The sequence below is a fragment of the Chiloscyllium plagiosum genome, unplaced genomic scaffold (genome assembly GCF_037043375.1).
Source record: "Chiloscyllium plagiosum isolate Xiang-an unplaced genomic scaffold, Cpla_swu_hap1 HiC_scaffold_31, whole genome shotgun sequence".
Lineage (NCBI taxonomy): Eukaryota > Metazoa > Chordata > Chondrichthyes > Orectolobiformes > Hemiscylliidae > Chiloscyllium > Chiloscyllium plagiosum.
In genome coordinates, this window is record NW_028270169.1 from 53,869,712 (window position 1) to 53,889,550 (window position 19,839).

The 19,839-nt window shown below is 39.2% G+C and overlaps 1 protein-coding gene across 1 annotated transcript in view; it reads right to left on the reverse strand.

Moving 5' to 3' along the window:
* Nucleotides 1-19,839, reverse strand: part of LOC122564232 (eukaryotic translation initiation factor 4H) — a 53,281-nt gene that overhangs the window by 22,379 nt on the left and 11,063 nt on the right. The window contains exon 2 of the mRNA XM_087977062.1: nucleotides 588-766. Coding sequence (XP_087833188.1) covers nucleotides 588-766 — 179 coding nt within the window. The remainder of the gene's footprint in view (nucleotides 1-587; nucleotides 767-19,839) is intronic.

The following is a 19,839-nucleotide window of genomic DNA, read 5'->3' on the forward strand; positions in this document are numbered from 1 at the left end:
TACTGTGATTATTCCAAGAGTTAACAATTAGTGTGAGCAGAATTTCCAAGTCTTAGTATATGAATACTGACAACAAATGCTTGCTATCAGAATTTATAACATAACCAAAGCAACTGCAGAAAAATAACTGTCCCAGAAGCTTATGGAAAAAAAAAGTGTAAGAACACTTGCAATATTTAGCTGGAACTTTAAGTAAATGCATTAAAGTGTGCAGAGAGATGAACTATACTCACTATATTCGAATCTGATTGTGGCAGTATAGCTGCATAGTTGGGGCAATGATAATACTTTCATAGCATAATTTTAGAATCAATGTCTCCAACAACATTGAAAATCTAAAGATTTTGTTTCCAAATGCAAACATTTGCAATCAAATTGTGAATTAATAAGAGAATTCAGAAACTTTTGTAATGTTCATCAAAATTGATTGAAAATCATTTGTGTAGTTTATAGGACAGGAAACAAGAGCAATATAGATTAAAGAATATAGATCTTTAAAAGCGGACAGCTGAATCACATGTTTACAAAACAAAGATACTATATGCATTCACATAAAAATAAAAGACAAAACTTGATTTGTACTATACCTTTGAACTTGTCTGTTTCTTTGTCTCTGACTAGTCGAACGCTCCTTACGCTTAACTCCTTAAAGATGGCATCAATGTCTCCCTGCACAGTATTAAAAGGTAAATTTCCTACGTAGGCTGTGAAAGGGGGTTCTGTGGGTAATTCCTTCTGTTTTCGAGGACTAGTGACACGAGATCTTCTGAAACAATAGAAAACATTATTAGAAGCAAAATGTCAACTTCTCGACTTTGAATTCTCAAATCTTTACCACCAGTCTTTTTCCACACATTTAGCATCAGCAAAATCAGATTTCAGTACTTATCAAAGAATATAATCCCGACAGTGTGGAAGCAGCCCATTCAGCCCATCAAGTCCACACTGACCCTCTGAAGAGCATCCCACCCAGACCCAACCCATCCCCATAACCCATACTTCCCATGACTAATCCACTGAGCCTGCACATCCCTGGTCATTATCGGCAACTTAGCATGGCTAATCCACCTAGCCTGCACATCCCTGGACACGACGGGCAATTTAGCATTGTCAATCCACCTAACCTGCGCATCTTTGGACTGTGGGAGGAAACCAGATCACCTGCAGGAAACTCACGCAGACATGGGGAGAATGTACAAACTCTGCACAGGCAGTTGCCTGAGGCTGGAATTGAACCCAGGTCCCAGGCGCTTTGAGGACACTGTGCCACCCATGCGCATAACGCCATAATGATGACCATAAAACACAGCAACAGAAATAGATCATTCAGTCCATCTAGTCTGCTCCACCATTCACTGGCGGATCTGATAATCCTCAACTCTACTTTCCTGCTTTTTCCTGATTCCCTTATCGATCTGTCGAGTTTAGCCTTCAATATACTTAATGACCTAGCCTCAACAATCCTCTACAGTAAAGAATTCCATAGATTCCCCACCTCTAATCGAAGAAAGTCCTCCTCATCTCTGTTATAAATGTGCAACTCCTTTTTCTGAAATTATGCCCTCTTAGACTCTCTCACAAGTGAAACGATATCTCAAATCTGTCAAGACCCCTGAGAATCCTGATAAGATCTCCCTTCATTTTTTAAACTCCAATGAGTACAGGCCAAACCTACTCAACTTCTCCTTCAGCTTTCTTCTCTCCAATTTTCACTCTGGTCACAGGAGCCTTTTAGACACATCCATGGCACTGACAACCGGAACCAAATGTCAATGCCATCATTGGCATAGCATCACCAATCACCAGGTGGGTGATTAGAGCAGCTGCACACTGAACTTGTAGGCTAACGTTTTGTGATTCATACACAAGGATATCCAAATTCTTATGTAGCTGTCTGCAGTCCTTCTCCATTTGAATAACATTTAGCTCCTCTATTCTTCATGCCAAAGTGCATAACCTCACATTTTCCCACCATGTGTCAAAATGTTGCCCACTTATTTACCATCTATATCCCTCTACAGACTGCAGACCACCCACTGTAACACCAATTACCTTCCCATCTATTTTTGTGTCATCCACTAACTTAGGACATTCACTTTACTCAAAGTCAATAATATACATTGCAAATAATTATGGTCCCACCTCTGATCCCTGTAGCACATCGCGAGTTACAGGGTGCCATCCTGAAAATGCTGCCTTTATTACAACTCTCTGTTTTCTGTTAGTTAACCAATCCTCGGGCCATGCTAATGCGCTACCTCCAAAATCATCTTCCTCGGTAACCTCATATGTGGCATCTTTCAAATGCCTTTTGAAAGTCCAAATCTGTTACATCTATTTGCTCCCTTTATCTATCTTGTTTGTTACTTCCACAAAGAATGAGGTCATGCTTAATTATATTGTTTACCTCTAAATGCACTGCTAATAGATCCTTAATAATAAACCCTAATATTTACCAATGACAGATGTTCAACTACCTGATCTACAGTTTACTGTTATTTTTTCCTCCTTCCTTTAAAAATAAAGCTGTTACATTGGTAGTTCTCCAATCCTCCAGGATTTTTACAGAATCTAAGGATACTTGAACAATTACTAATAGAGCATCCAACATCTCTTAGCTATTTCTTTTAATATCCTAGCATGGCCAGGTGACTTCTTCATCTTTAGTACAATCAGTTTCCCTATAACTTATATCAAGTGCTTGTTATTGTACTTACTATCTCTCCTGCCCCTTGATTATTTACTATTTGTGAAATACTGCTATTGTCTTCTACTGTGAAGACTGATGCAAAGTATTTATTCAACTCCTCTACCATTTACTAGTTCCCCATTATTATTTCCACAGTCTCATTTGCTAAAGGGCCTCTGTTCACTTTGGTCTCCTCTTTTCTTTTATATACTTAAACTAATTCTTATTATCTCTTTTTGTTACTTAACAGTTTACCATCAAAGTTTCTTTTCTTCCTCAATTTTTTGATTATCTTTTGTTGGTTCTTAAACATTTCCAGTTCTCTGGTTTACTACTAATTTCCACCACAAAGTATGTTTTTTTTTCTTTCAATTCGATATTATCCTGAATTTCCCAGGTTAGTTTAGCCATAGTTGTTTCCAACAATTGTTCCTCCTCATTTCATTGTCAGTCATGAACTATTTTCTTAGACATCCATCATTGTTCATTAACTGTCTTTGCTGTTAAAACATCTTTCCCAACCTACTCTAGCCAAGACTGTCCTCATTCCTTTGTAATTACTGTTATTTCAATTTAATGCAGTTGTTTCTGATCCACGTTTCTCCCTTTCAAATGGAATGTTAAATTCTGTCATGTTATGGTTGCTGTCTTCCAAGGGATCTTTTCCCGTGACATAATTTGTCAAACCTGTCTCATTACATATTAACAAATCAAAAACTGTCTGACTCCTGATTGGATTCACAACATATTGTCCGAGGAGACTATCCAGAATACACTCTATAAATTCATGGCTACCAATTTGATTTTCTGTCAATTTATGTGAAGATTAAAGTCACTCAAGATTAACACACAGTCTTTTTTTACACACTTTCATGATCTCTTTATTTATCCCCTGTCCTACAATATAATTACTGAAGGGAGCCTATGGACTATTCTTACAAACATCTTCCTCCCCTTCTTATTTCTTAACTCCTCTGAAACAGATTCTACATTTTACAATTCAACATCATTCCTTGCTATTTTATTTTTTCCATCCCATACTAACAAAGTCACCCTATCATTCTTTCCTTCCTGCCTGTTCTTTCCAAAAGTCTCACACCTCTGGATATTTAGTTCCTTGCTTTGATATTCTTGTAATGTTGTCTTTGTAAGGACTGTAAGGTCATACCCATTAACATCTCTATTTGTACCATTAATTCATGTTCTTCTGAATACTATATGCATTTAAATAAAAAACCCATAAATTTTACATTTTTATGATTTTTTTTACCCTTTTGCTGCTTTTCTTTGTGTTTGTACAGTCTCAGTCCCTTCCTTCCACTTGAGGTATCCTTCTCTAAACAGCTACACTACAATGCTGCTATATTCTTTTACTTTATAAGCCTATACTTTCCTTCTCTGTGACAGTAGAAGATTTAAGGACACCTTGGACATTCTTGATTGGAGGTAAACATCCTCGTCGCAGAAATTGGCAATATGTATGAGTATATTGCCTCTGATTTGCCCATCCCAGCAGGAATGGTACTATTGTCCTCCACCATGAAAACTGAGGCAAAGTATTGATTCAGCATCTCTGCCATCTCAGTGTTCCCCACTATTAAATCTCCAGTTTCATCTTCCAAGGGATCAATATTCACTTTACCAACTCTCTTCCCTTTTATATACCTGCAGAAGTTTTTGCTATCCTTTTTGATATTTTGCACAAGTTTTCTTTTATAATTTACCTCAGCTCTTTTTATTAATGTTTTGGTATCCCTTTGTTTATGTTTGAAAGTTTCCTGATCGTCCATGCTGCCACTGGCCTTTGCAATATGGTATACCTTAGTTTTTGACTTTATGTTGTCCTTGACCACCTTGTTCAACCATGGATGTTTTTATCCCCCCACCCCTCCCCTTACCATCTTTCTTTCTCATTGGGATACATTTTAATTGTGAGGAATTGAGCAGCTCCTTAAATATCTGCCACTGCTCATCCACTGTCTTACCATTTAGCCTTCCTGCCCAAATCTGTCCTCATACCTATATAATTTCCTTTCTTTAATTCCAGAATACTACTGTGAGACTCCACTTTCTCACCTCCAAACTGAATATTGAATTCTATCATATCAGTACTCCATTGAGGATCCTTAACTATGATATCATCAATTAATCTCTCCTCATTACACAAGACCAAATCCAGAGTAGCCTGCTCTCTGGTTGGTTCCACAACATGCTACTCCAAGAAACAAACTCTAATACATTCAATGAACTCTGCCTCCAGGCTACTCTTGCCAACTTAATTCTTCCAATCTATGTGCATGTTAAAATCACCCATGATTATTGTTGTAACTTTCTTGCAAGTCTCTAATATTTCCTGGTTTATACTGTGCCCCACTGTAGAACCACTGCTTGGGGACCGATAGATTACTCCTACTAAGTACTTCTTCCCTTTGCTATTTCTTATTTCTGCTAGACTGATTTCCCATGTTAATGTGTGTTAATCTTGATCTCCCATGCTTATGCCATTTCGCATTACAGCACTGATCCTTTCCTTCACCAGCAAGGTCACACCACCTCCTTTTCCTTTCAGTCTATCTTTCTGAAATGCTGAGTACCCCAAGATATTCAATTCCAGATCTGATCTCCTTGTAACCATGTCTCAGTAATCACTACCAAATCGTACCCATTTGTTTCTATTTGCGCTATTAACTCATTAATTGTTTTGAATGCTTCATGCATTTATATACAAAGCTTTTAAATTTGTTCCACTGTTAAATTTCCCTACTTTTTTATAATTCCTTGGTGCATAAACATATTCACCTGCTCTTCCCTCAGTTTTATTGTCTGGTAACATCACTAAACTGCACCTTACCTATTCCTTTAAGGTGAGTTTTCTAATTTCCCCTATAACAGAACCCCACCCCCACCCCATCCCTCCATTTAGTTTAAAGGCCTGTCTACAGCCCTAGTTATGCGATTCACTAGGACTCTGGTACCAGCATGATTCAGATGAAAACTGTCCCATGACTTAATGTTCTTGCTGTTCTTTTGTTCAACTGCCTACACTACACATCTTCATTATCATTTCAGAATGAATAGAAAATGTACCAAACTCTCTTACCCATTTGTATTCTATCTGTTCAATGCTCCAATTCATTTTTAGAAGGTTGTGCTATTGGGCCAAGAATTATCAATTGAAACACCAACAGTGTGATGCTGTTCATTTTACAGCTGACAGCATAGACTTTTCAGTTATAGTTTTTGATGGCTCATATAATCAACGGTATGTCTGCTGACTCCCCAAAAATGTTGTCAGTATGCACATGCAAAATGTGCATACAAGTACCCCCTGCCAGTGATGTCCTTCTGTCCCATCCACTCGTATTTATTCTGCTTATTTGGGTTGCCACCATATTTGTTACCAGCAAAGTGCGCGTGCACAAAACTTTCTACATGTGGCATAAAATCAATGAGCAATGACTATGCTGTCAGTATTAGTGGCCCAAAATAGATGTGTTGAAAAACCCTTTCATCTTGTTTATTTCAGCCAATAAAATTGGAACAATTAGGTTGTCTTGAAGGCTCTGGGTTCCAGTCCCATTTGCCCCAGACATGCTTGAACAGGTTAATTAAATACATATGTATACGCAGCTGAAAGGGACTTCTGATACAATGATAGGGTCTGTATCACTGGACCAGGAGATGCAAGTTCCTGAATCATTTGCCATTGAGTGGTGTCATAACATGTTTAAATGGGTTGACTAAAAATAATTCACACAAAGATATGCATCATGCATCACACAAGTAAAGCAACAGGATATGCACCTTGCCAATGATCCCTACTGGCCAATGTGATACCATTGAAATAGTCCTTAGGATTTAAAAGACCACAATATATTAACAAATTAGATTTTTCTAAAGGGAATAATATTCCAAAAGGACCCTGATTTTTATATTTATACATGCACAACTAATAAGAAAAGTTGCAACGGACTGAGATTGAAGGCTTAAGATGAATTGAATATTCTCATATTCGAGCTGGGATTGCAACTAAACAATTTAGCCGTCTCCCCAATTTGAGTAATCAAATCTTTTTTTTTCAACAAAACTTTAAGTTTTGGAGAGTTAACAGTTTTAAGATGGCTGCTTTAGCAGTCTGTCCTTCTTATGGCTGTTGGAGATATACAGCAATAATTGTAATCACACATTCAGGTGGTTCAACTAGCCAACTGTGTCAAGAATAGCGGAATACATCACTATGAGATCTCCATTTGTTTGAAAATTATGCAATCAGTCTTTATATATTTCATTGTCTGTTTTGCTGATCACAGATATACATCATAATTTTCCATCTGAGTATCACATATTTGCATCTGCCATGGTTTGATCAGATGTGGTTTAGGGTTACCATGAGCCTTACGGAGCGTCGGGTCTGTTACAAGGCATTCATCATAGCTTCTGTGAACTCTACACATCTTTCAAGAATACACAAGAACTGAACTGATGTATATTGGTAAAGGTTAAGACAGGGGATATAAGAATTTACTTGGAAATAAAAAATATAAGGGACGATAGCAAGATGGATACGAAATTAGCTGAGAGATTAGAAACAGAGTAGTCACGAATGGATTTTTGTTTGGGCGAGGGAATATTTTGGAGTAGAGGTCGCCAGGGTTGGGTATTGGGGCCCTTGCTTTTCCTGATTTATGTTAATGATCTATATTTCGATGTGCAGGGGACCTAGACACAGACCTTTACAAGAAGTCCAGACACAACCTCCACAAGCCATTAGAGGCAGTACTGGACCAAGTTAGAGGCACAAGCTAACCACATGGACACCCATCACCTGTGGCAAGGCCTACACAACATAACAGGGTACAAAATGAAGCAGAACAGGAAAGGTGACAAAAACATGTCCTTCTGTCTGATACACTCAATGCTTTTTACACTCAGTTCAAGCAGCATGCCATTGGAATGGTGTCATCTGTCCCGATAGCCACAGATACACCTGTCCCATCAGTTACAGATGTCAGGTTGACCTTCTTGAGCGTGAACCTGAGGAAAGTGACTAATTCAGATGGAGTCACCAGCCGTGCACTCAGATCCTGTGTGGACCAGCCTGGCAGGAATATTCGCTGACATCTTTAACCTCTCTTTGCTACAATCTGAAGTTGCCACCTCTTCAAGAAGACCATCATCATCCTGGTACCAAAGAAAACAAATGCAATATGCCTCAATGACTACTGCTCAGTGGCTCTGACCTCCATAATTACAAAGTGCTTCAAGAGGTTAGTCATGGCTCACATCAACTCTAGCCTACCAGTCTGCTTCGATTCCTTGCAATTTGCCTACCAGCGTAACAGGTCCCTGGCAGACACCATTTCCCTAGCCCTACACTCATCCCTGGAACATCTGGATAATAAGGGTACCTATGTCAAGCTTCTACTTAGTGACTACAGCTCTGCCTTCAACACTATAATTGCAACAAAACTAATCTCCAAAGTCTGAGACCTAGATCTCTGCTTTGCTCTCTGCAACTGGATGCTTGGCTTCCTGAACCACAGACCGCAATCAGTGAAGACACCAACACCTCCTCCACAATAATCCTCAACACTGGCGCCCAACAAGGATGTGTACGCAGCCCCACCATACTCCCCATACACTCATGACTGTAAGGCCAGAATTCATCCATACGCCATTTACAAGTTTGCTAATGAGCCACCATTTTAGGCAGGATGATGAGTTAGAATACAGGAAGGAGATAGAATGTTTGCTGTCGTGGCGCAAAGATAACAATGTCTCCCACAATGCAACTAAACTAAAGAGCTGATCATTGACTTCAAGAAGAAAGGAGGAGGGCACACCCCTTTTGACATCAATGAAGTTGAGGTGGAGTGTCGAGAGTGTTGATTTCCTAGGAGTGACAATCACCAACAAACTGCTCTGGACCTCCAACATGGATTCGACAGTCAAGAAGATACAACAATGCCTCTTCTTCCTCAGGAGGCTAAAGAAATTTGGCATGTCCATAAGGACTCTCATCAACGTTTAGATACAATCTAAAAATTGTAGAAAGCATTCTATTTGGGTGCAGATATGGCAAACTGCCCAGCTCCGTAAGAAACTACAGAAAGTTGTACACACAGCCCAGACAGCAAGCCAATATCCATGGACTCCATCTACACTTTGTGTTGCCACAGAAAGATAGACAACGTCATCAAAGACTCCTCCCACCCCTGTTAAACTCTCTTCCGACCTCTTCCATCAGGCAGAAAACAAAAGCTTAAACACACGTACCAACAATTCAACAACAACATTTTCCCTGCTATTATTAGACTGCTGAATGGACCTCTCAAATTTCAAATGTAATGTTGACCTTGTTTTTGTGTACCTTCTCAGCAGCCATCATCTTAAATGCTTTGCTTTCTTTTAACAGCCTATGGTCTGTATGTCCTTGTATATTATGACCTGCCTGTACTGCCCACAAATCAAAACTTTTCACTGTACTTAGGTACATGTGACAACAATAAATCAAATCAAAACAGGTGATGTGACACAAATCCTAAAAGAATTGTAAACTGAGGACTGTATAGCACTCCTAAAGGACATTTATAAGTTGGCGAAGTGGGAGGATAAGTCGTCATTGAGCTTCAAAGCAGAGAAGTAAGTGTGAGGCGATGCATTTTTGCAAAATTGAAAGACATCAGAAAATATGGGTTACAATTCTGAACGGGATTTAGGAGCAGACAGACTTCATTTTATAGCTCATTATGTCATGTAGACCTTACCACAGGCGGTCGGTGTCTATTTAGTTAGTTTGGGTCTCTAACTTTAGGCTGGTAGGGTTAGGGAGCCCTACTAGGCTGTGTTCACAACTTTCCATAGTTTCTTATGGTCCTGGGCAGAGCAGTTGCCATAACTGCACCCTGTCTGTGTGTAAATGCGCAGATTAAAGGTGGGAGGACAAGGAGAAAGGATAGTCAATAAAGCATTTAGTATCCTCTGTATTACTAACAGGGGCATAGAGTACAAGACAAGGACGTGATATTGAACTTATATAAAACACACGTTAAACCTCAGATGAGGTAAGTGTACCATTCTGGGTGCCACCTTATAGAAGGTATGTGAACACATTGGAGAGAATACAGAAGTAATTTAAAAGAATGGTTTCAGGGATAAGGAATTTCAGTTATAAGGATAGATTAAATAAGGAGGGATTGTTTTCTTTGGAGAGAAGAAGGCTAAGAGGAGATCTAATAGAGGTTTTCAAACCTGTGAGTAGGGTGGAAGAAGATAAAACTGCCCACTTGTAAAATGAACAAGGAGAGGGCATAGCTTTAAAGTGATTGTCAAAAGAAAACCTTTTACACACAGTTACGATATGGAATGCACTGCCTGGAAGTGTGGTGGAGGTAGGTTCAATTGAGGCATAAAATTATTATTTTAATAGAAACAACATGCAGGGTTAAGGGGAAATGTTAGGAGATTGATAGTAGGTAATGATGCCCATTTGAAGAGCCAGGGTGACAAAATGGGTTGAGTGGCCTCCTCCTGCAACATAACACTCCTTTGATTCTGTGAAACCAAAACTGAAAACAAAGGAGTAACTGAGGTGAAGATTGTCAGCAAATGCTCCATGCTCAATTGAAGGTGAGATGACAACCAATGCCTAGGCTTCTAAAGGGTTAAATAAGTCATTCCATATGTTCCAAAACTGGAAACCACAGATGAACCAGGAAACATGTTGCCTACTGAAGACCTGCATGCGGTGTTCAACTCAGACGACCTGGACCTTTACAGGAAATCCAGATACAACCTCTGTGAGGTCATTAGAGATGCCAAGAAGCAATACTGGACTATGGTTAGTTTGGGTCTCGAACCTATCGGACACCCGCCACCTGTGGGCTATAAAATGAAGCAGAACAGATTAGCAGACAAAAACCCATCCCCTCCTAATATGCTCAATACTTTTTACACTCGAGCAGTTACTGAAATGGTGTCACCTGGCCTGACACCTTCAGATACACCTGTTCCTTCAGTCACTGCTGCAGAAGTTGGATCGGCCTTCATTAGAGTGAACATACTGAAAATGACTGGTCCAGATGGAATCCCCGGCCATGCACTCAGATCCTGTGTGGACCAGCATACAGGAGCATTCGCTGATACCTTTAACCTCTCCTTGCTACAATCCGAAGTCTGCACCTGCTTCAAGACCACCATCATCCTGAGACCGAAGAAAACACATGCAACGTGCCTCAACTACTACCACCCAGCAGCTCTGACCTCCATAATTATGAAGTGCTTCATTTCTAGCCTCCTAGCCTGTGTCAAACCCTTGCAATTTGTCACTAGCACAACAGTTCCACAGCAGACACCATTTCTCTAGCCCAACACTCATCCCTGGAACATCTGGATAATAAGGTTAGAATCTCCAAACTCTGAAACCTAGGTCTCCGCTCTGCCCTCTGCAACTAGATCCTCAGCTTCCTGATCCACAAACTGCAGTCAGTGATGATAGGCAACAGCACCTCCTCGACAACAATCCTCAGTACTGGCACCACACAAGGATGCGTACTCATCTTCCTACTGTACTCCCTATACACCCTTGACTGTGTGGTGAAATTTCATCCGAACGCCATCTACAAGTTTGCTATTGACACCACTATTGTAGATTGGATACCAAACAATGATGAGACAGAATACAGGAAAGAGATAGAGTGCTTGGTAGCATGGAGTAAAGATAACAATCTCTCCCTCAATGTCAACAAAACTAAAGATTTCATCATCAACTTCAGGAAGAAAGGAGAAGGGAGCTGAGGTGGAGAGGGTTAAGAGCATCAACTTCCTAGGAAGTTCCTAGAGCATCAACTTCCTGCGGTAACAATCACCACAATCTGTCCTGGACCACCCACATTGATGCAATGGTCAAGAAGGCACAGTGCTTCTTCTTCCTCAGCAGGCTAAAGAAATTTGGCCTCTCCATAAGTATTCTCACCAACTTTTATAGATGCACCACAGAAAGCATTCTGTGTGGATGCATTACGGCTTGGTACGGCAATTGCTATGCTCAGGACTATAAGAAACTACAGAGAATTGTGAACACACCTAATCCTTCACAAAAGCCAAACTTCCATTCATTGACTCCATCTACAGTTCTCGATACCTCGGAAAGGCAGTCAACATCATCAAAGGCCCCTCACACCCTGGTTAAACGTACATACTAACAGATTTCAAAAATAGCTACTTCCCCACTGTTAATAGACTTCTGACTAGACCTCTAAAATTTCAAACCTAATGCTGATCTTGCGTTTGTGCACCTCCTGTGCAGCCGTAACTTTGTATTCTTTGCTATGTTCAATCACCCTATGATCTTTACGTGTCATGATCTGTATTGCATACAAAACAAAACTTTTCACAATACTTAGGCACATGTGACAATAATAAATCAAATCCAATCAAATCACATGCATAGCAATTGTGCTTCCTTCAAGAAATAAAAGAAATTGTGATTTTCATTGCTAAGGGGCTTAGTGGGCTTACAAGGTTTCATCTATTACATTGCAAGAGAAATGATAATTGCTGCTCATTGATTGGAACAATCAGCAAAACAATATTATATTATAATAAAAAATCAAACTGCAAATGCTTGAAATCTGAAACAAAAACAGAAATTCAAGAAGAGACTCAGAAAGAAGGGTCACTGAACTCAAAACGTTAACTCTGCTTTCTCTGAACAGATTCAGTCAGACCTGCTGGGTTTCACCAATATTACAATGGTGATTGATGAAGGGTGAGAAATCACTGACCCAGAAGAGAAAATGGGAATTCTTTCCCTTGTAAATGGAAAAAAAGTCAGAAAACAAAACATCAAATATATAAGCATAGCAACTTACCCAGTGCAGATGTCAAATCAGATCATGAAGATATCAGATGAGCGAAGTCTTCACAAAGAAGTTCCAGGGGATGAAGGTTGCACTGAATAATCTGTTTAAACTAAACTTATATTGTTTCCACATTGAATAATAGATCTCAGGACACTGATTGACAAAAGTCACTGATGCATGATAAATAACTAAAAAGGACCTAGCAATTTTGTGGATAACTAATGGCACAAGAAAGATAAAATTGTGGCAGAGTGGTGATATCCCCCCATCTCATCAGACAGATAATGGTTTGTGTTTGTGGTGGTCAATTCTGTAACCCCACTCCACTGCAACTTGCCATGGCAGAATCCACTCCATCAGGTGCAGTGGAAGACAATGGGCTGATAAGACTTTTCCCTGCATGGTAGATTCCAACTATTTGTTAAGCAGAGACTCTAATCCCCAGGCAGCCACTGAAGCAGAATGCAGATTGGTTGACATTTGGAAGATGTTTGACCAGTGGGACACAATGGTCCCTCCCTCCCTTAATGAGATCCTGCAGCACCCTTCCGGATTTGGTAGGCTCTTAATCCCACTTTACCTGATTGCCTGGGTCTGCTCTGGGTATCAATACTGGAAATGTGTTGCTGGAAAAGCGCAGCAGGTCAGGCAGCATCTAGGGAACAGGAGAATCGACGTTTCGGGCATTAGCCCTTCTTCAGGAATGCAACACATTTCCATCTCTGATCTCCAGCATCTGCAGACCTCACTTTCTCCTCTGGGTATCAATAAGCCAAGGCAGTTCTAACAACGGTATGTATCCAATGTTCTTTATTATTGCAAATGACACCAGACAAAAACTGCAAAAAAACCTTATCCTTACAATGCTTATTACAATCCTTATAATCACAAGTGAACTGATTTACATGGACTTGTCTGAGATCCAGACCAAAATAGGTGATCAGTCTGCTCTAACCCAATTCCCAGCTACTGACTAAATGACTCCCTAATCTAGCTAACTACGCTGTAAAGCAAGTTTTCATCATATTCCTTCCATACGGACAAGGCTGTGAGTTCAAACATTGACAGTATTCAGTCTCCAGCAAATGATCACTTTGACCACTGGCAAACATCACAAATGTGTCATATTTTCCCTGGCTAGTCTGATTAATTGCTCATCAAGATTGCTTCTGTGTCCCTTGAAAGAGGCTTATCTCTTGAGCTCTTTTAACGAAATTTGACCAGCTTATTTAGGTGGCTTACATTAGCTATTTCCTTGCAGGTTTTGAGAAAATCTAATCATGATATTTAACACAGCCCAACTCTAATCAAATACTTGAACTGATAAATTGCCCACCTTTTCACAACTGATTCACTGTGTGCTTTAAACAGTACTTCAGTCATACACTGTGACAGTTTTATCACTGCTGAATTTACAGCACTTTAAGCACACACATTCCTTTAGCAAAACAGAGAAACACATTAAAACCAGTGACCTTTCTAATCATTAGGTCATCAACAGGCTTCATACGTTTTATCTTGTTCATGCAAATTTTAAGTTAACATCTACAATTTCTCAAACATAACTGCGGTCACCCAGGTTTTGTTAATGTTCATGGGAAAACAGGACAGCTCTTTTCAGAGTTCAGGCATGGGCAAAATGTATAGACACCAGACTGCCCAAATGTCAGGGTCCTTTAATCAATCACCCTGGCTCAGTCCAAAGGAATGCAAAACATAACATTTTGCACGGCCTCCTTTGCATGAATTGCCAGGAAGGTACATATTTAAACATCATTCACCCTTTGGGTAAATAGAACAAAGAACTACAGATGCCGGACATCTGAAACAAAAACTGAAATTGCTGGAGAAATTCAGCAGATCTGACAGCAACTGTGGGGACAGAAGCAGAGTAAATGCTTTTGAATCCAGTGACTCTTTGGCAGAACAGGCTTCAGCTTAAGGCATGGCTTCATATTTATGTTAGGATTTACTCCCTCAGCCTGAAACTCTTCCAAGATGCCCACAGGCAGGGAAGCTACTCGCCAAAGATGATAGCTTGGTTAAAAACCGAAAGAACTGCAGATGCTGTAAATCAGAAACGAAAACAGAAATTGCTGGAAAAGTTCAGCAGGTCTGGCAGCATCTGTGGACAGAGACCAGAGTTAAAGTTTCGGATTGAGTGACCCTTCCTCAGAACCTGAGTGTTTGGTTCTTGGTTGCAAGAATGGGCTTGGGAGCCAAATCCTTTTGAAGCTTTCCTTATTGCCATGAGATAGCATGGATCAGAAAAAGCCATTGGACAGGGAAAAACTTAGACTTTTGGCTTTCATTATCAAAGTGCTTGCAGACAGTGGTGTAGGCTGAAAATAACAGGCATACGATAACACAAAAACCAAGAAGTAGACTAACTCTCCTCACCCAGGTAAGGGACATGTTGATCTGTGGGATGCAAAACAGTAGCAAATGCAAAATAGCACATAATCAAAGACCTTTGACAGAAATTTGAAGCTCTAATTTATTAATTCTAAAATTGCAGATTGAGTATAAGAACAAAGTTAAAAGGTTGAAAGTGTGATTTCAGAGGCTGAACTTCAAGAAATTTTTCTTTTAACAGAAAATAATGATACAATGCATTTAGTTAGCTACTTAGAGACTAGTGCCTGACATTACATCTTTGTTTTTATAAGATATATCTGTTGAGAAATTTATAGAAAATCGGGTGATATTAGAATGATGAATGAATGTCGCTCATCATTATAAATTTGTAAACACCCAGCAGGTTGCAGAAAGACAATTTAAGTTCCACTTCTCCACAATCAGGATAATTTCCAACAATCCATCGTTATACTGAGCAAAGCTAAGTCAAGTTCTCTGTTGCCCTGTAGCAACCATTTAATGCAATTTGAAAAATTGTTAATATTATTTTATTTGGAATTATTTCAATCTCTACCATTTAGGGCTGGTATATAAGGTCATGGCAGTTCCTGGTAATAATACAATAATTATGGCTCTGATATGACATTCAAACCTACAGACTCAGAAGTGAGCCATAGACTGTGAAGTCTGACTCCTGTTGGGAATTAATTATTTTTGGAGGCCTTTTAAAATTTGTGTCGACAGCATTTTTTTGTGCTAGTCATGCCATTCATTCTTCAATTCGTTATTATTGAGAAGCAAGTCCTTTTTAAATGTTGCAACATTCAGAATAGGGTTCTGAATGCAAATACAATTTAGATGGAATTTTCAAGAATACCCTTTACAATATTTTGAATAAAGTATGAAAGTAATTTGATACATGATGGGTGTAGTATGCTTAGGAAGAAAAGTGTGCCTTTGGACATTACAATGTCAAAGCTCTCCACTACTGAGATTTTTCTTGTGATATTTCTGATTGTTGGCAGACTAATTAGAGACTTTTTGCTAATATTTATCAAATCATTCATTCTACTTGCTTCATAAGACCACCAGAATGGTGGTTAGTGAGTTATATGGAGTGTTTACCTTGAAGAGAAGTCAAAGAGATTTGATAGCAGTTTACAAAACCCTGAGGGGTCTGAATAGAGTAATCAGAGAAACATCATTTGCAAGTGCATAAGGATAAAGAACAAGGGGGCACAGATTTAAAGTGATTTACAAAAGAAACAAATATGATTTGAGAAAAATATTTTTTTTACAATGAATAATTAGGCTTTGGAATGCCATGCCTTGGAAATACAGTGGAGAGAGGTTCAATCGAGGCATTAGATGATTATTTGAATAGAAACAATGTGGGGTTTTATAGCATAATGTGGGGTTTTGTGGCACAATGGTAGTGTCCCTACATTTGAGCCGGGACGCCTGGGTTCAAGTTTCACCTGCTTCAGAGTTGTACAACAAAATCTCGGAACACATTGATTAGAAAGTTTATAAATCAGCAATGTGTAGGGTTACAGGTAAAAGACAAGAGAATGACACAAAGCCATAATATTCATTTGGAGAGTTGGGGTAGGCACAACTCCTTCTCATTATAACAATTCTGTGATTCTCATTAAGCAATCCCGAAGTTCCTACATCAGTGGGGTAGTGCTCCCCACTGGTTGTTCCATTGTGATGGACGAGTTTCATACTCCATAGAATGAGAATATTTGTTTGTTTTCGACAACTGCACTGTCATTAACATTGTAAAGGACACTATAACAGCTTACAAACAGAACAGAACAAAAATAACCTCTTCTGCTTAATTTCCTGTAAAATGTAACACTTTCCTTATGCTTAACCCTCTTCATGGCTCTGTTCCACAGTAATTTCATGTCACAGTCAATTTGCTACTTCTATATCCTTTGATCAGTCAATAAGTCACCTGACAAAGGAGCAGTACACTGAAAGCTTGTGATTTCAAGTAAACTTGTTGGACTTTGACCTCTAACTGAATATAACAACATCTCCCTTGGGTGATAGGTATCCGATATGTTCAACACAAAGATCAATAGATTGCTCAATATAGTGACATGAAGCAATATGGGGTCTGTATGGGAAAATAACAGTGACGTAGATGATGGTCTACAATCTCAAATGATGAAGCAGGCTCCAGGAATTGAATGGTCTTCTCCTGTTCCTGTATTCCTATCTTATCCAGTTGGTCAAAGGCCCAAATATTGAAAATGCATTATCTACAAAAGTTGCAGCTGTAGTTCTACATCTCTTTGTTCAACACATCAGAATGAAGATTTTCCAATGGTCCTATTGGGCTGTTTAACCAGCAACATTACTATCTTAGAGAGAGTAATAATCACAGTTCAATAATTTGAACTGGAATCCAGGTCTGTTCACTTAATTGGGTATCTTCTACTAACAGAATTCAACAATAGGAATTTTGAAGTTACAATTGTTGTGAGAGAAATGACCAGAGGGCACCTACGTTTAAGGCAACTGAAGGGAAACTATCTGGTCCAGAGTTGGTGTCCAGTCAGTGAAGAATCTTATAGAATGTGCAGGGACAGACGTAATGTAGGTCAGATGGGTAGGAAAAAGATGGCGCAACAAATGGAAGTTGATAACCATGATTAGGATCACAGTAAAAAACAAACTCTTTCGAAGATAGTTACTAGATCAACAGAGGAGGGGTTAAAAGGAAGATATATAAAAGCAGAGAGGCATTGCTTTGACAAGAAAAAAATACTGCAACTGCTAGGGAAGCAGAAACAGCAGCTGAATGAGGTTACTAACAGCAGTTGTAAAAGTAAAAAATATTATGAATTGGCTTGGAAACTTGGCTTCAGATGATCCAAAGTGGCAGTTGCAAGGAGTGTAATGTTATGAGGAAGAACAATAGACCTTACTTAACCAAGTTACCTTGCCTTCAAGAAACAAGATAGTGTAGTTTATGACAAAAGTCAAGCTTTTTGTAACTTTTTGAGACATGGAAAATTTGAACGTACTCTAATCTTTTTTTCTTAATTAAAACAACTTGAATAGCTGAACCTTTGAGCACCATTTCTGAGCAAGGTTTGTACCAGTGACTGCTACCACAATGAAAAGCATTATTTGTTCTTTGTTCATAGGATGTGAGCATTGTTACCACAACTGGCCTTTGGTGCCCACATCTAACTGTACTTGAGATGGTGCTGGTGGGTTGTAAGCCACATGGTGCCAAGAGTTTGAGAGAACTATTTGGAAGGAAATTCCATGATTTTGATTCAACAACAATGATGGAACAGTGATATATTTCCATGTCAGGATGATGTGATATGTGGAGAAGTTGCAGGTTCCCACTTACCCAATGCCCTTCAGAGTGTTGGGGCCATAATTGTGGAATGTGCTGTCAAAAAAAAAGTTCATCAAGTTGCTTGGACATCTTGTAACTTGCACGTTACAGTCACAATTTACTGGCAATAGGCACGGTATCCCCCTGGTTAGTACTAAATTTCCCCCTGGATTATGCTAAGGTTCTCAAGTGTTTTTGGAACAGCAAAAATCCAGGCAAGACTGAAGTAAATGATCATTCTCCTGACTGGAGTTTTCCAGATGGAGGCCAGGCTTTGCAGAATTAGGACATCAGATACTTATCACTCAATACGCAGCCTCTGACTTGCTCTTATAACCACAGTATTTATGTAGCTGGTCCAATTATGCTTCAGGTCAAAGGTAACTCTCAGGATGTTGATGGTCGGGAATTCCATAAAGTAATGGGTAGATGGTTAGATTCTGTCTTATTGTAGGTAATATTTACAGGGTACAAGTGTTATCTGCTATTTAGGCTGCATCATGCTCTGAGGAGTTATAAATGAAACTGAAAACTGCAATTATCCATAAACTTCTGACTTACAGTGGGTGGAGGTTCATTGCTGAAACAGCCAAAGGTGACTGGATCTAGAACACTAGTCTGAAGAATACTGACAGCAATGCACCCGAGAACAGTGGCCTGCAACAATCACAACCATTTTCCTTTATGCTAAGTATGTGTCCAGTCAATTGAGAGTTCCCCACCTATGACTTCAATTTAACTAAGGTTCTTTGATGCCACACTCAATATTGCCTTGATGTTTAGGGCAAGTGCCCACATCTCACCATACCACTGCATTTCAGTTCTCTCCTCCAATCTGGGTCAAGGTTGGAACAAATCAGATGTCACACAGCCTTGGTCGAATCCACACGCAAAATCTGTGATCAGATTACTGATGTAAAGGTGCCATTGATGACTCTTTCTACTGCTTTGATGATGGTAGAGTAAACAAATGCAGCAGCAATTGATCAAGTGCTCACAAAACTGTAATATTGACAAGATACGACTGCTGTATCATTGATTTTTATTCTTTAACATTTACAGAACACATTTTGTCCTAAATATATTCGATGTTTTTATACAAAAGGAACTGCCACAAAGCTTACAATATACAAAACAAAATAAGTTTGATTTTATACATAGTCTTTATGAACCAAGCCTACAGTTGATTTGTGTTGCACAGTAGGGATGGACTGCATAATGTCATAAGCTCAAAAACTTTAACCTTGATCATGAGACCAGAAGATATCAGAGCAGAATTAAAATCAGGAAAATCAGAACATTACTCTTCTCAAAGTGGCTATTTCAGTTAAATCATGCTTTATTTATAATTCAAAGAGCAGCATTCTATGAATAATGGTTACAGCCTTCAATGTAAATTAAGATTCATCCAACAATAAAATGTTTAAGTAAAAATAAACATATTCATTTCCAAGATTATCTGAACTGTCACCCTGACAGGGCAGCAATTTCAAGAGGATGAGCTAGGTACAGGACAGGACTTAATCCATTTCATAGGCTTCATTCGTGGCAAGAACTGCTAT